Below are 17,659 nucleotides of genomic sequence, written 5' to 3'. Positions count from 1 at the left end.
ATATAAAACATAAACAAAAGAAAAATGCACGGAAGATGGAACCGTAATGCATTCTTCAGTAACTGGATTGTTGTGTTCGTTTGATGTGTCTTCTAAGGCCGCTTGGCCGTTTGCGGCGGCGACAGCAATAATTAGTTACGTGTATGAGTGTCGCATGAGGTCAAGTTCAGCGCAGCTGAGTTATCCTCGATCCGGGGCCGCCCTCCCACTCTAACTCATTCTAGCGAGCTGTAAGCACCCCATAAAGCCTTGCGAATACCTGTCGTAAACCAACGTTAGGATTCCTGTGTAAGGACGACAATTACACTAAATCCTGCAGTTTCGAGTGAGAGGGACGGTTTTCAGACAATCCGACAACAATGCTACTGTAAATATTTCATTTTTGGAACGTATGGTTGTTATATACCACCTTCCAATTGACCATCCTCGGCCAAATGATATCAATACAAACTGTCACGCGTCATTTCATGCAACTTTCGCTTCTAGGTTACAATACATTACAAACATATTCGAACACTGCTGCATCTGTTACTTTTGAATAGTCAATCGGATTTTACAATTTTCTCCCTCTCTTCGAGGTGCCAACGAAAGTATTAGCCCATAGAACTTAAGAAGGCAACAAGAAATGGATAACGTCCCCCAAGGCTTCGGAAGCAAATCGTGTAACTTGTCTGGAACATTTCAGTGTCGGAACCCCGCTGGAATGTCAAGTGCAGGCTTCATGCAGATAAGCGGCGGCGAGCGGGTCGTAGCTAGCACGGCCTCGTCCTCGTCGACAGGGGGAGGTAACGGCAGTACATACATGCACCACGCCGGAGCGGCGGCAGCCCACTTCGCTTACGTGAACTCGCGTCCCGACTGCAGGTTCCTGCAGCCGGCGGGCTCGGGAGCGACCACGGCTGCCATGGGTATACCCTCGGCTAGCACCCCACCGGGGATCTCGCCCATTGTTGACGACCAGAGCAAGGCTCTCCGATCGACACCGACTTTTCAATTCAACGGTATGAGCATGGAACTACACGCAGGGCAGCAGCCCCAGCGCTTTGATCTGAGCGGATCAGGAGCTGGTGCGCACATACGTTACCCTTCCCCGATGGGCAGCGCTGCTGCAGCCATGTACAACGCTGCCGCTGCTGCACCTGCTTCCCACTCTCATCAGCAGCACATCTCCTACTTCAACTACCCTTCCTACCCAAGCCCGGCAGCCAGCTACCCCTTCAACATGCCAGGTGAGGATCCAGCAATTGTCAACAATGCATGGTTTGCTAACAACTTAAGTATTAAAGTGTAAGATTACAAGTGTCACAGTGGCGTTGTTGAATGTAAGATTACAAGTGTCACAGTGGCGTTGTTGAATGTAAGATTATAAGTGTCACAGTGGCGGTGTTGAAAACAGAACATCACATTTTCAGCCCAAGAGTTGCTAAGAACAGAGGATACCGACGTTAATATTCTTGGTTACATCATGCCTAATTTTGAGAGAGACGGTATTTTAGTAATTGTGATGTACGTAAGGTAAAACGTCATATTCACAATCCCAATTTAATGTTATTTTCTTCTTTTTTTTAATTATAAGAAGTTGCGTTCGTCAACAAGGTGTAGATTACACTCGAATAAAAATTTCTTTAAAAATGCCGTTGTATCATGTTAGATATTACAAAAATTTTGCCTTTTGTTTGTCCACTTTACAGCCACGGACAACTAAACGCAGGTCCTCTGTATCCTCTCACATTCATTTCTGTTTTAACACTTCTTTTTTTTTTTTCATTTAGAAGATGATTAACTTGAATAAATGCATGATCCTTCTTTAGCTGTGTACCCAAACACGATTAAAAGTTTGTCCTTTATTGTAAAAAGTACAACAAAATTACAAACTACTGGGACTAGAAATATAGGAAGACATAGACAAATCATATAGGAAAATTGCAGATTACAAAGATGGCAAACTACAGACGAACTTATCAGTTTTGATAGCGATAGTGAGAATTTAAAAGAACAGACCACTGGACACCATGAGATTGTAATCGTTATTTATTATGTTGTCATTGTTTTTTGCCTTAAAGCATTTGCTGAGTGCTTCTAATCAGTACCAACGTAATTGGACAGAAAAAGACCCCCCAGCAAAAAAAAAAAAAAAAAAAAAAAAAAAAAAAAAAATGTGCGGAGTACCGATACGCAATATTGGACAAGATTATTTTTCAATAGTGTAATTATTAAAGCAGGGCTCTTCCGAAAGTAGTAATAAACACAATCAGCCCAGCCTTCGCATATGACATAAGTGATTGAATCTGATAGCAATGTGATCATGATAGAAATTTATAGGTAGAGAAGACATGAAGGAACCCTTAGATATTCATCATTAAAATTGTCATCATAAATCATAGATCAGGGAGAGGTGACCTTAATTTCAAATTTAACAGACAACAAATTGATTAATGGATAGCTGGCTTTAAGGCATTGGCACTCCACTGAAATGCTATGCTGTAGAATATAATTTTGTTTTCTCTTCCATTCTAAAGGGTATTCACCTGCTGTCTCTCATCCACTCACATTCTAACAATATTATTGATTGCATGACGTGATTTACAAAATTTGTTCAGTCATCCATCTCTCCAAACTGCTGTAAACTGCCAACCTAGACGCATGAATACATGTTTTCATTCTATACAAATTTGTATGCTTGGTGACTTCTTTTGTTGAGGTAGAAAAGAGAAAGCAATGAGAGGGGAGAAAAGAAAAGAAAAACAGGATAGAAAGAAGTCAAAAACGTGTTGCTGTTTTTTATGTAAAAATTTCAATGAGGGATGGGCAGAATCACGAGGTACAAAGAACGTACAATACTATAATACTTAGTAGCTACGTATGACTTCGTCCTATAGAAAGACTATGAGACATATTCTCTTCTACTTGTCAAATATATTCGTTAATCAGTGCTTATAAATACTTCCACACATCACCTTTTCTCAATCTATGTATGATTAAGGTATCTACAGGCATTTTTTTTTTTGGGGGGGGGGGGCAAATTCATTGTTACTAAGCTACGAAAAAATGTAAAAAATGCTTGAAAGATTAAACCTAAGAGATACTAGCCTAGCGTCATCGAAAACACATATCCAAATGAACTTAACAGTCGGTATGAAGTTAATGCAATACGCTTCTCATTTCATTGCATACTCGTTTAGTTAATAATTTCACAAAGTACTGCGAATAACAAATCGCTGGTAGAGATCTGGCGAACCCCGTGCACCTTAAGATAGCGACGGCCAACGATATACTACCGGGCTCTTTCCCCGTCAGTCAGGCCTGCTGAAACTGAACGTTAGAAGACAAGGATATGAGTTCCAAATATTCATTTTGCAGCATGGGAATTAAATTGTACTGTTTGAACTTAGTGCTTTGTTCTTGTATAAGACGATGAACTTGTTTATTCCAGTTTCCAAGTACAAAAACACCCCGTATATATCATGAGATGTATTTAATAGAGTTTATTTCACATGCGTTTTGTGTGTCGAACCTTCCCCGTGTGCAAAAGTCAATGCTCATTACGGCTTTAACATAAAAGATCCTAATTCATTTTCCATCATTTTTCCCTATTATCCCTGCCCTGGGAATTGCGTCTACGTTCATTGCCAGTCAAATTTAAACGACGTCTTTTTTGCTCTTTAACAGGTCTTTAGACGATAGCTATTCTATATATGCCATTCTTGTGCACTTGAAATCGAAGACTACCAGCAACATTTACTCGTAATTTCGATTTTCTTTTTGGGTCGATCTTTGACGTAGGCCTATCTAGAGACGATAGCTGGTATATGCTAGTGGGGCTGATAAGTGCAACTTTTTGAGCCAAGCATTTGTAAATGCCATTTCAAACCTTCGTCCATTTACAATATAGATTATGTCTCAGAGTATGGTGGAGAAAAAAACAAACAAAACAAGAATCAACTATCACCTGTTTTGACACATTATGTATTTCTGAATAGTACAGGACATCTAAATTGCATTTCCAACGAATAGTAAGTGGCTGCATGCTGCAATAATCATCGTAAGCTGTCTTTGAAATGGCTACTGACTTATGTAGTTTACGTGGAGAAAGACCATTTGGACATTAATTATTCATGCAATCCACGATTTAGTGTAATCAAACGCATAATGAAAAATATGGAATATCAGCCTCGTGATTGCAAGATACCACGTGTTCGTGTACAACGTTTGCTGCAGTCGTACGACTACAACGGTCTTGAAAAGCATAAATTACATTCGTAATATACGGAGTGATTCATTATGCCATTTAATACCAAAACACACCTTTGCCGAATCAGTCCCTGTAGGAAAAAGGAAAGCTATAGGTAATAACAACGAAATTTGTATAGACATGTTTATTATGGTTGTACCATTTTACAAATTACTGATATTTCACTGTCATCACTGTCGCCATCATATTTTGAAAAAAAAATATTCGTCAAACATATAGTTATACAAAGAATACATGCATTTGTATACACATGCACATGCATCTGTGCGTGTGCGTGTGAGCGTGTGCATAGTGTTATTTGCCTTCGTCGTTAGGCGCTTCTATGTTCAGTCTTCTGATGAAGTAATATTGGTTCATATTTTGTTGGATAATCATTGTGTCATATCAGAACACGTTAACACCCCCCCCCCCCACACACACACACAAGCACACACACAGACACAAACACACGCATATACGGATTGGTGTAACTCAGCAATTGTGATAATGATAATAAATGATGACCGGTGAAGCGATGAGATGACATACAGTTATCTATCATCGCAAAGTCTCCCACGCTGTGCGGTAATGGAAGTGGGTTCCCTCCCACCTCCCTGGTATGACTGATAAAGGACGGAAAATATCAAAACAGTTGTATCAAAGTGGTGAGAATATTTTGCAAACGGCCAAATTATTACCAACTGATAAACGCATTAAAACTATTTCCAGGAGAAAAAAAAAGAGACAACAGAAATGGAAGAGCAGGAGGATGCCAGTAAGGTAATATTTAGAAGTGCAAAAATCTGCCAGGAGGAAAATTTTGTACATTTTGTCATAGATCTTCAATTTCTGAACAATAATTCTGTGACAGAAGAGAGTAAATTAAGGTATAACATGGTCTAAAGCGTCACAACCGACGTCGGAATGATTGAAAGTACGAATTTGACCTGCAGAGTAAGAGCCTCATATCCTGTTTTTTCCTTCATTTGTTTTAATCATATTAATTAGGTCTATGCAAAAACAAGCTGACTGAATTACCTAAGTTTCCATTCTGTGGCAGTCAAACTAAAAGAAAAGCCGTTTATCCAACGGAAGATCAATGTTTTGACGTGTTTGCGTCAATCACCTCGTTAATTGGTTACGTGCAGTTTAACAGTGAATACAAGTTTCGATTGAGCTTTTAATAGCGAATCATTATCTCAGGGATGTGGAATCTTTGGACTTTGCAGGTTTAGCTTGTGACAGTCCACGTACATTCCTGGAAGAAATGGCACATTTACATCATGGCAGAACTTGAATTAAAAAAAAGAAGATTAACACCGAAATATTCACTTTAGCCTAAAATTTTAACCTAAAATACGTACAAATATAGTTGAAAGTGATGAAACAAAATCTTTCATATTCTCTTAGTTATCAATACACATAATATCAATTTTGTTGAATTTTTGTGGAAAGAAGTTGATGTAAAAAACCAAAGAAATACAGAAATTGATAAATAAGACACCATTTTTCACCCTTGTACATAAGAGGACGTCACTACTGTTTCTTACTACCTCTACTTACCAGAATAAGATTGTGTCTAATCAAGGTGAGTTGCACTTGTTTAGATGAGCACGTCATGTTGACTTGCTAGCTGGAGACATTCCGAGAATTTGTGCCTCTGTATCAGTACAAAACTACATGACCAGTGATAAAAAGAAAATTGTCATAATTTTCAGACAGAAAAAACGATATCCCTTGTGTTTGTTCTTTTTCTTTTAATAGAAGTGTAAAAGTTAATTTGGTGTTAAAGTCTAGATCAGAAACGGAAATATCTTGAGATGTTTCATGCAGGTAGCAACCGAAGACAGTTATAGAAGACGCTGCAACTTTCAACGGCATTGTTTCCGAGTAAATTCAATAAAAGTTATTTGATTACTGGTATATACTCATTTATGAATCCAACACAAGAAGAAACCCAGCACAAAAGGAAGCTTATGAAACATTTGGTGATACCGATACCCATAAACCTTATTGTAGACATCTTGGCAAATCCTGAATATGTATATTTATCACCAGTGGTATCAATATAAATATATGTGTACGAAATGATTACGAAATATATGTGAAGAGCGCTCAATAGATGTCTTTGTGTTTTTTTCAACTGGGTAACTAAAAGTGCTAGGGGCAGTGTATAAGGTAAGATGATATTTTCATTTCATAAAAATTTCCAAGTAATGATAACTATATCGGAATTACAATGTTGCAGTTTAGCTAAGCATAAACAAATCATATATGCAGTACGACCTACATTTACAGTTATAGCATGTTGCATAGGATTTACTAACTTACTGCTAAATAAAAAAAACAACAACTTTAGTCCTGTTATACATTGCAGTTTTTACAGGCATTAGTCATAATAATCGAAGGTGAATTACATTTACTTTATATGCATAAAACATAAAACTGAATTTTGAACAGACTTCAATAAGCCTTGGATGATGTTAAGAAATGCACTACTTTTTTTTTCTCGTTTACACTTATCCGTTTGTCTTCGGAAATCCATCGTCGCTTAAGAAAGCCAATGGTTTGACCAATAGTGTTGTTTTCGAAAACTGTTAGTGCAAATCACTTACCTTCAAATGAATTGCATGAAGGCATAAGAAAAAAGCTGTTGCTGAAAGAAATAAACGTTTACTCATATATATATATATATATATATATATATATATATATATATATATACGTATACATATATATATACACTGTATATATATATATATATATATATATATATAGTTATTTTTTTATCATGATGGAAATTGATCATGATCGTAAGCGAAATTCAATTCATATCTCATTTGATGAATTGTAGAAACTTGTGTTTTGTTTGTTTCATACTGTCGTAGGCAAACGAGCAGCTTTAACTGACATGTTGTCTCCTTAAAATGTACACACGAATGATTGATTTAAAGAAATAGAGCTTTGGCAAAGGCGCATATCTATTCATATTCAGGTCTTTTTTTCACTCATATAGCAAAAGATGTCCATCAGTCCAGACTGTTTGTTTACTTCTAAAAAAACCCATTCTTCATCCTAGTGTCACACATAATGTCATTTCATTTCAGTTCATTTATTCAGTTTTCAGACAAATCATACAGTGTTTTTTCATTCATCCACGACAATGTAAAGTAACACTTAAATTATAAGTTATAAATTCAGCATGTACAAATAGCATTTACATGGCACAAAATCAATTGAAATCATTCTCAAGTACATTACATTTATGACGGATAAATAAGATTGTGTGTGGTTGGAACCTACATAGAAGCATATGCTTGTGAGATTAGGTTCCCCGAAAGAAAGTCAAACACAGGCTGTTACACTCATACACACACTCTGCACTCTGCACACACTCTAATGGGGTTAAGTTAAAAAAAAAATGTTATATGTTATAATTTCTTCGGTTGAATTGTCTGGTTTTAGTTTCACACACACTCACACACACACACACACACACACACACACAAACACATAAAGAAAGTCTTATGATCGGAAGTGTTGGTGGAGGGTGTATTGGCCGAATGTTACTTAGAATGTGGGAAAATATTGCTATTCTATCTATGTATAATGTGTTGTAGACATGTGCATTTTATGATAATCTCTTCGCATTAAAATGACGTATGATATGTGAGGATAATCCACTTTCAAGCTCTTTGCCCTAGGTCTCGCCTTATGATATCCTTTAAACACTGCATGCATGTACCCTTACAAAAAGTTGCACTCTTGAATGTGTAGCTTCTAATTATATCTCTCTGTTTTTATCCGTTGGAATTTGAAATAAAACCAATGATTCAATACAATAATTTTTGACCATCAAGTGCAACAGTAATTTTAGACTCATTTACATCATAGTTAAGTTGGTTTTGTTTTCAACCGTGACATTTCTAGTGTCTTTTCTATGTATATCTATGTATACATATTGTGTTGTTTGATTGTGTATGTGTTTGTTTGTTTGTTTTTAGTGTGTACACCCGCAAATATGTTTGTTCATTCGTAGATTCGAGAGGACAAATCATCCAAGTGTGAACAATACTCATTGTCGAAAGGCCGATTTGCTGCATGGCCATGACCCCTATCGAGGACCTATTCTTTCCCCACCAACACTATCCCTCGCCATGCCTTGTCTTGCTGTGAACTTTCTCTCAAAAGCAATCTGTGGTATTGACTTTCAGCAGAAGTCGGAGCACTTGCTTCCCTTCTTCCATTGGGACATTTAGTGAAATTTGGTAAATGGCCGGCGATTTAGACCCGATTATCTCGACACACACCCCTCCTCTCTCGAGACAGGCACGGCAGCCTGCAGACACATTTCTCAGCGGCGAGGGGGAACAAGAAAAAAAACAGGCAGAAAAAGGCAAACGAGTATAACTAGTTTGTCTTGAATACATCAGACTGAAAAAAAGAATAAAATGAAAAGAGGGGTAGAAGAAATCACTCATGAGGCAGAAACCCCCATACGGTAGAAATTGGAATGTGTCTATATCAAAGTTCAGCTAAACCCTCCTGCGATCTGTATAAGGTCTCAAGATACAGTTTCTGTCTGGGCTTGATAATAGTGTATTCTGGGACAATTTCGCTCGCATTTGAAAGATATTTACCAGCTGGGATGGTCCTACATTTTATTCAAATATCAACTGTTATCATTCGTTGTTATTATTGATCATTAATTAAAGATTATTATGCGACGCTACGTCCAAGTTGGTTTGATAGAAATGCAGTGAAATACTACTCTTAGCTAATGCTGCGTATACTAGCTGTTATATCAGAAATTATATTTACCGTGGTATGCCAATTGCTGAAGTAATGCTACCACTATATTATACATCTCATTCAAGTGTGTGTGGTTATGTGTGTGTCAGGCTGGTAATTATCTAACGTTTAAGGGCATAATTTACCATTTGAAGATGAAAAAACCAAACGAACCTAGCTTTAGTGCTTCAAAATAGTTCTAAGATGTGAGTTAGGCATGAAAATAAGCATGGTATAAAATTTTTAATCACTACAATCAATGTTAAGTATTGTTAGGTAAACAAAGTTCAACAATAGTTATCATAAAATTGTTTTAAGACTTAACCGTTTACCAGCTATGGTTTATTGAGAAAATAGCGATATCGCTTATATCTTAGGCTTTATTGCGAATTTTTATATGGTAGGATGTATTGTGACACAACTGACCTTCACATATGCATCGAACGTGATACCTCGAACTTTTTCTTTTTTAGATTACTGCTCCCAATCGTAAACAATACCATAGATGGCTTTCAAAATAATTTCTATAATTTTAGACACAGGTGACAAATGAAGACCTCTCAGTCGATTATGTAATGCGTAGTTCCACTCTCAACACTGTGAAATTTACGTATAATATAAAATAATGTATTTACAGTGTATTATATTTTGTTGTATTTCCCCATTCCGCAAACAATATAATTTTATGTGTATTATGTAGATATGTCCCTGGGCTGCCACATGTTCAAGCTTTTGCTTATAGTGGCAGTCCTTCTTCCGCATAATTTCTCATATAATTATTTGGAAAATTGGTAATACAAGTTATATTTTGTTAATGAAATTAATTTACACATCGATTTTCCTTCTTTGAATCATGTACATTGTAATCTGCTTACCGATATTCTATGTGATATTACTGAAAAGAATTTTGATTTACGTATGAAATTGTGTTGGAAGAAAAATAAATCAAACAAACAAACACTGTGAAATCGGTTTCAAAGGAATGCCTGAAACCCTGCAATTAAAAGGCACACGTATGTCATTGATTATAGTATGCTATTTTGAAGTAAAGAAAATGCCATGTTATGTAACAAACATGATATTTCTGCATTGCTGCATAGATTAATCTCTTATCAATTGTGTTTTATTTGCTCTAACATTTTGCACATACTCTCATCTGTCATTTCTTAATGTTTTTATTTTGAAACATTATATTGATCAAACTAGAAAAGCACTCAGAGCGCAGACCTCCGCCAAGCATGCAGCTCATTTCCACCACTGATCTTGTTCTTCCATAGAGATATCAGTGATTTCCACCCATACGTACTTATAGCATTGTGTGCTAAAGTCGCCCGATTTTCCAATATAGAAGCCTTTGTTACGTCATAAACCCTCAGCTGCACGGCGCGCCTCGCCCTAGCAGAAACCAGTGCCTAGAGCAAGCACTTTAGTGCGCGCATGCAAACCTCAAATACGCGCAGCCTGAACTCCCAAGTTCATTGACCCTACCTGCCAAAATATCAAAAATCCTTCATAAATTCCCCCCAAATGTTCTGATCACTACCAAAATTTAATCATCTGTTACTTGTATCATTCTTAACCTTTCCTGCAAGTTTCATCCAAATCCGATAACTATTAATTTTTTTAGTTATTTTGCACACGGACAAGCTAACTAGCTAACAAACGAACACACAAACCAACGGTAACGAAAACATAACCTCCTCCCTTGGCGGAGGTAATATTGGACATATATCCATCAAAACAACAATGATCACCGTAGGAATTTACACAGTAGGATCAAAATGCAAAAATGGGGAAAACAAGAAACCCCCCCAAAAAAACAACAAGAAATGAAAGGAATTACATCAAACATCATAAGATCACACATATTGAGTAATGTTATTCACTGAAGATAAGCATCAAATCAGGGACCTTTCTTGTAATTATTGTTTTGTTACTTTTTTGTTTGTTTGGCAATAGTATATAAGTTCCATGTATTTTGTGCTGTGATTTTAATGATATCAATCCAGATAGACGTGGAGTTTTGTTTTTGCATTTGCTGTTAGATTATAGATGTATCTTTTGAACGTTAATTTCAAATGGCACAATTTGTTTGGTCCTTTCTAATCTTTGATGAAGCCAAACATCAGTCTTTTCCTTAAAATCTTTTTAACTTAATATTGAAAATTTCACCAGTCTTGTGTACAAATTCCTGTCTGAGCTTACAAACAGCTTCACAGACGTAAGATAATGTGGATAGGTGCTTCTAAGGTTGAATTACAAAAGGTACACATATCTGAACCCACTGACTAACTTCATCTTGTGCAACCTGTCATTAGTATACGGGATATTGTGAGACACTTTAAGCTGAAAAACTCTCATACATTTAACTTTTGTATGTTTGTTTGTTTTTGTCTTCTTTTTGTTTGTGTTGCACTCTGTGAACCTATTTGCAATATTTCATCATCCTTAACAATGTGTGTAGTAAGAGTACTTCTACTCGTTACCGTATCACTTTGGTTCTTGCTGATTGTTTTGTAAATTTTAACGTGCCTTATACAAGATTTCTTGCCGCTCTAATCTTTATTTGCATATCACTTTTTACTAATGTAGATATCACATTTTGTTTGTTTCTACAAGTTCATTCCTACTTTTTTTTTTGCTGTTGTACACTCAGCAAAAAAGAAAGAAAGTAAACGCTTTTTCAAGATTAGATTTCTCATAGAATATTTGGCTGAAAGCTAATGTATTATATACCATATTGAGGGTAATTTAATTGGCTATCAACCTGGTAGGTCAACATAAAGGGAAACTTTACGCATGAGTGAACACCATTGCTTTTCTCTTCCAGGACACAAAAGTAAAAAAATGCAAAACTGAACAAGTTGTCATTCATGTGTATGAACTCTTCGATTGAACGATAAGAACAAACAACATATTTTACACAAAAAGAAACATGAATTAAGTTCAAAAACTAAACCTTTGATCTCTATGATATCTTTAAACTTCAAAAGATCAATGAAGGCTGAAAATAATGGAGGAAAGTAAAGCATCTTTTGTCAAATGAAATAAGAGAAACAGTAATAATTAACAAAAATGGTACACATTTGAGGGTTTTTTTTCAAATTAGGAAATTGTAAGTAATGTTTGGTTCTTGAAATTGTCACATGGATTCTTAAATCACTAGATTAAAAGAAATAAACAAAGAAATTCTGCTTATTTAATCATCTTTATGCTAATTATTCCCTATGTCATTTGAAGTTTGACTTGACAGAAAAGTGTTATTTTTCCCCTTTAGTTTCTCACTTTATTTTTCTTAGAGGTTATAAAAAGATAAAGAGAACCTAAACTTATTTTTCCCATTTCATTCATGTCTCCAATTGTGTTAAACTGGTCTTTTGTTGTCCATGTTATCGTGAAGGGCACTTGCAAATGAAAGAGAACATGTCGTTTTTTGCAATTTTTAATTTTTTGCCTTGGAGGACAAAAACCGAAAGTGCTCACTCATGTGTAAAATGTTCTTTTCAATTAACCTATTAGCTTGATAGCCAATGAAATTCCCTTAAGTATGGTGTGTAATACATTGATTTTCATAAAAATCTTCTATGAAAAATATAGCATCGAAAAAGTGTTTACTTTCTTTTTTTTTTGCTGAGTGTATTATGCAATTTATATTTAAGATATGTGCTATTTGTAAAAGGGCTCACTTGAAAAGCAGGCCTTTGGGTCCTGAACGTGACTACCCTGTTCACTTTTTAAATAAAACTGAAATAATGAATAAATGAATAAATTCTAACTTAAATTGTGCACCTGAAAACTCATCTGTCTTATCTTCACTTCACATCACAACGAACGGGACCTTCCTGAAATACATGACGATCTGCAAAGTGAAGTAATGAAAATCATAACGAGTGTATAGAATTACTTTCCTATTATGTTTTATGACTTGATACATGTATGAAAACCACACAAAGACGTAAATGAGAGGCCTTAATGTTGTAAGTTCATAGCTCAAGTATATTTCAAGTAGTTTTTGAGTATGTTTCTGCAATTGACTTACCTGTATGAACTTCCGGACACATAAAAACTGTCTTAAAGTCCTCAAAGCATTCTAGTTTGAATACTGCTTAATCTTCACGGGAACAAGTATTCGTATCAATGCGCAGATTGGTTGATAATCAAAAAGAAATATAAGTGTGCAATGAATAAAGTAGTACCAAAACCATCGACCTTCCCCTTTACAATTGCATCTTTTTATGGTATTTTTTTTTTACTGCTGGTTTGCTGCAGTTTTGTAAATACCCGCAAGTTTGTGATATTCTATTTTCATGAAAAATAAAGATTAAAAGGAAAATACACGAACTGAAAATCGAATATGAAGGCCAAGAGTTTATTGACCATTACTTGAACTTAAAGAGAAACAGAGACCCTTTTTCCCTAACTAATCTTAAAAAAGACAATTGATTACGCGTTTATGGTTATTGCATATTACATATGATACATATACAAACATAAAATTATATTCGAAACATTAAGGAAGTTATAGACGTCATGCAGTAAACAACATCATCAACCAAACTATGGTACTGTTAAATATATCTACCCGTTCATTTATTAAAGAAAAAAAAAAAGCTTTTACCACGCGTTATTGCGTCTATGTTTGTATGAAAATATGCATATTTGTGTGTGTGGGTGTGTGTGTGTGTGCGTATGTTTGTTAGGGATGATGCAGGATGTTAAATGTCTAGCGAAAGTTTAACAGACCCCTCGTGCTTTTCTGCAGCCGATGCTCACCATACGCCCAGCTGGATGATCGCCCTCGCAGCCCTACCCCGCAGAACGAAGCGTCGACCGTACACCAAGTTACAAATCTTCGAGCTTGAGAAGGAGTTCCAGTCACATCAGTATCTCACCAGAGATAGGCGGGCGCGGTTGTCGCAGTCTCTAAGTCTGTCGGAGCGACAGGTTAGCAATCCTGTAGAAATCATCTTTGTTCATGAAAAATTAGTCTCACCTAATGCTATAGGTCTCTGAAAAGCTCATAGAGAATAATTCAACAAAATCCACAGATCCACAGAAAAAAAAAGAGACAACTCACCTTCTTTTTTGCATCGTCTGGCAAATTGTTACAAATGTTCCAAAATAACCTGATGTAAATAGAGAATGGAAATTTCAAGTTTAAGCAAGAATTGCCATTTCACAAGATTTTCAGCCCCAATGTGACACTATATACTATTCTATTAAGACTTGAACTTCTCTGGTCTTTTCATGTTAAACCAGTGTTCGTGAAAGAACATAATATAGAAACAACATAACATGAAGAAATGGACTGTAAGTCAACTGCCAATCAAACGAATAGTTAGTAAACTTTACACACAAATTTTCGTGCTGATTACATCACACCAATCTGGCATCTCAAAATAACTACATGTATATTGTTATAGAATAGTATATCATTCACTCATTATTTATCTAGCGATCCACGTCCGACAAGCTTTGCTTTTTAGTGGATCACTATTTTCCATGATCGAATTTACTTTCCGCTCGCCCACGTAGTATTTGTACAGTGTTCCTCTTTATTATTGTACATATATGTTGTTCTATAATTTGTCTCGTATATTACATGAATCTTTTGCAAGCGTTTGAACAATATCAATTAATGACATGTATACATTGTACTATGTTTTTGATTTTCGTTGATTGGAAATAAACTATGATTGAATTGAATTGAATTGAATTGAATCTCTCGTCAACAATGACGTAAGTATTTGTTAGTAAACATTATTTATCATAAAAGATAAGCTAACTTGCTGTTAAATTCGAGTATTTTATGTGTATCCACGGCGTTAATCCTAGTCGATTGGGAAAGTCTGTACACATGTCCAAGATTATGCAAGTCTCTCCAAAATCGTTTGAAAAATTACTGACGTCCAGCAGGGCTGTGGAATCCGTATAGCTCCAATAATAACTATTCAACTGTAAAACAGACTATCCTATCGAAAGCTTGCAATTCCTTTTGAACCTCGAATATTGTCTTTAAACAAACATCATACAGAGTCACACGCTCATAACTGGTAACGATGTCATTTGGAAAAGACAAATGATTTCTCCAGTTGCTAATTCCCGATTCTCCGAGGTTTTATTTAGTTATTGACTGACATGTTATTCGATATCACGATACCATGCGATTATAATGAATACGGAGTAAGATTATGATAACTTATAATGATAATTATCTTGACTTTACATGTCTCTTCGTCTTACATGATTCTGCGTGTAGCATGTGTCGCGAAATGTGCATTATTTAAGAAATTCACGTGGTATTTTTTTTTGGCAATGGTTATACCCAACAGATTAAGGTAGTCCGAAATTTCAATTTCTTGCTATGAAAAGAGATCAAGTTGTTGTTTTTTTTGTTATGAAACAGCGCGTATTTTCAAATTGAGGGTTAAATCCATTACACGCACATGTCACTTCATAAAAAGAGAAAGAAAGCATGCAGAATGTGTGCGCTGCTTCTTAATATTGGTTTGACTGAATGTGTAGAAGAATATTCTACCCTCATAAATAACTTCATAAAAACCATAGTGTCGCCATAGTGCTCTAAGTTGCAAATGTGGTCGTACGAATGTAAATTGCCATTTACAGGAAGTCGTAATGAGCGTAAACTTTGCGGGCATATCAAAGATTGCCGTAAGGCTTAATGCCATTTCTCAGTAAGAGGGGAAAAAGTGGAGCAACACTACCATCTTCTTTATTCTGTATCTAGATATCTGATAGAATCTTTTGTCTAGAGGCAATCCTGGAAAGAGTCATGATGTTCACATTACAACTGGCTTCATGCTTCATTTTCCACCACTCTGACTGTGAAAACAATGAAAGAAGGTTTTTTTTTTTTTTTTCGTCCTCTCGATTTTGAATTGTATTTGTATTTTTCCATGTCATTTGATTTCTGATTTCACAATGAAATGAATAAATGAATGAATAGATAAATTGGAATAATAGTACGAATAACTTATGAAAAGTATGATGTTCAAGGTTGCATAATACTGTAAAGTAGTTACATCTCCGTCATACAAGTATTTAAGCGCACGTGTTGTTCTTTCACATTTTGAGGCATGATGGCATGTGTTATAACATTACAGTTGATTGCTACTTCAAACTGTCTTAGTAGAAGTTAATAAACAAAAACAGCAAATGTACGTAAAAGTTCTGATTATTTTTATTCATTTTTTCTTTCCTTCTTGTTCTCCCCTTCTCAGGTAAAAATATGGTTTCAGAACCGACGTATGAAGCAGAAGAAATTAAATGAACGCGAGAAGAAAGCGGGGGCCAGCTCTGGATCAAAATCGAGCGACAAATCGTCTGGATAAAACCAATTACTCGCTGTGCTTTCTTTGCCCGCGTTGGACATTCAGGAGATGAACTTTCTAAACACCTGCCGCTCCGCCTTATTCGTTACCTGGGAAACAGCATCACTGTTTTTTTTTTCTTTGTTTTCCTACACAAAACAAATAGGATCAACAGCCCAGAGAAAGCTGTTGTACAACTATCCACTGTTCTAAATGATAAATAATGATATTTGGAATTCCAGGCAAGCAACACAGAGGAAGATTAAGATTAGTAGACGTATCATCGTGGTGTCACATGCTTTCTGATGCTTTGCCAGGACGCACGGGAATCTCGAAACTAAGCACACAGAAGACTGTGACATTGCCACTTCGCAACATCCGACAAGATTGACGCTATTCTTTTTTTTCTTTTTCTTTTTGATAAAGAGAAGTACGATAAAAGCCAGCAAGCCAATCGATTGATTAAAGGCGATACATGCACGCACTGAGCACACATCCTGTATTTCTTTGTTTCCGACGTCTGTACCATTGTGAAATATGAAAGACTTCGCATGTGGGCATTGATAATGAACTGCTAACTTTCGATTCATAAGAGTCATTGCGTGAAAGAAAATAGGAATACATCTGCACCACCCTTCTTCCAGCATGTTCAGCCCTGCTGTATCGAACGTTCGTTGTACGAGTCATAATCAGATGATTAACTGAATTGAAGAAAACTTTACCAAGCTATTAACTCGTATGTGGTCATGTAGTACATCATGTTTTGAAAAAAGTTGTTGATGTATTCCATATGTACCTAAATGAAATTTAGGATTTTGGAAAGCAGTTTTAAGTAATTGTCTCAATTTCATCTTTCGTCAGTTTTGGCCGAGGTGATAATGATAGTAGAACTTTGAGGTAATTTTGGTTCGTTTTCCTCTGGAAAGAGCTTTTGAGGGAGATAGTTATATTGTCAGATATGTATCATGCACTGCGAATCTCTTGTGTACAGTGAATGATCTACTCCGCTGAAATAAAGATCGACGGAGATTACCACGTGATCGTGTTGATAGAGCAACAACTTGAGTGACCGGAATTTCCCTTGCTTGGAGATCTAATTTACTGCCATTAGCAGGGCTATTCAGCATACTCTCTGCATGCACACACAGTTTCTGTATCGCCTCGAAGATATAAACATGCATTTCTTTTCTTGGGTAGGCAAGCTACAAAGCTAAAGAACAATAGTTTTATAGAGCAACCCACTTGAGTGACCGGAATTTCCCTTGCGTGGAGATCTAATTCACTGTCGTTAGTAGGGCTATCCGGC

The 17,659-nt window shown here is 36.0% G+C and overlaps 1 protein-coding gene across 1 annotated transcript; it reads left to right on the top strand.

The window, feature by feature from the left end:
• Positions 1 to 625: 625 nt before the first annotated feature.
• Positions 626 to 16,374, top strand: LOC139736479 (uncharacterized). Its single transcript, XM_071647230.1, has 3 exons — positions 626 to 1,229; positions 13,785 to 13,966; positions 16,264 to 16,374. The coding sequence occupies exons 1-3, from the start codon at positions 626 to 628 to the stop codon at positions 16,372 to 16,374; spliced, it is 897 nt and encodes a 298-aa protein (XP_071503331.1).
• Positions 16,375 to 17,659: the final 1,285 nt, after the last annotated feature.

The sequence above is a fragment of the Diadema antillarum genome, unplaced genomic scaffold (assembly GCF_040938485.1).
Source record: "Diadema antillarum isolate AM-2024a unplaced genomic scaffold, OU_Dant_1.0 seq00000649_RagTag, whole genome shotgun sequence".
Lineage (NCBI taxonomy): Eukaryota > Metazoa > Echinodermata > Echinoidea > Diadematoida > Diadematidae > Diadema > Diadema antillarum.
This window is presented reverse-complemented; position numbering and strand designations above follow the sequence as displayed.

What these genes read in the sequence shown, in the direction of transcription:
- LOC139736479 (XM_071647230.1), top strand. Translation starts at nt 626, where the DNA reads ATGGATAACGTCCCCCAAGGCTTCGGAAGCAAATCGTGTAACTTGTCT. An exon ending in CTACCCCTTCAACATGCCAG is followed by an intron (nt 1,230 to 13,784) that starts GTGAGGATCCAG and finishes GCTTTTCTGCAG; the next exon opens with CCGATGCTCACCATACGCCC. An exon ending in TAAGTCTGTCGGAGCGACAG is followed by an intron (nt 13,967 to 16,263) that starts GTTAGCAATCCT and finishes TCCCCTTCTCAG; the next exon opens with GTAAAAATATGGTTTCAGAA.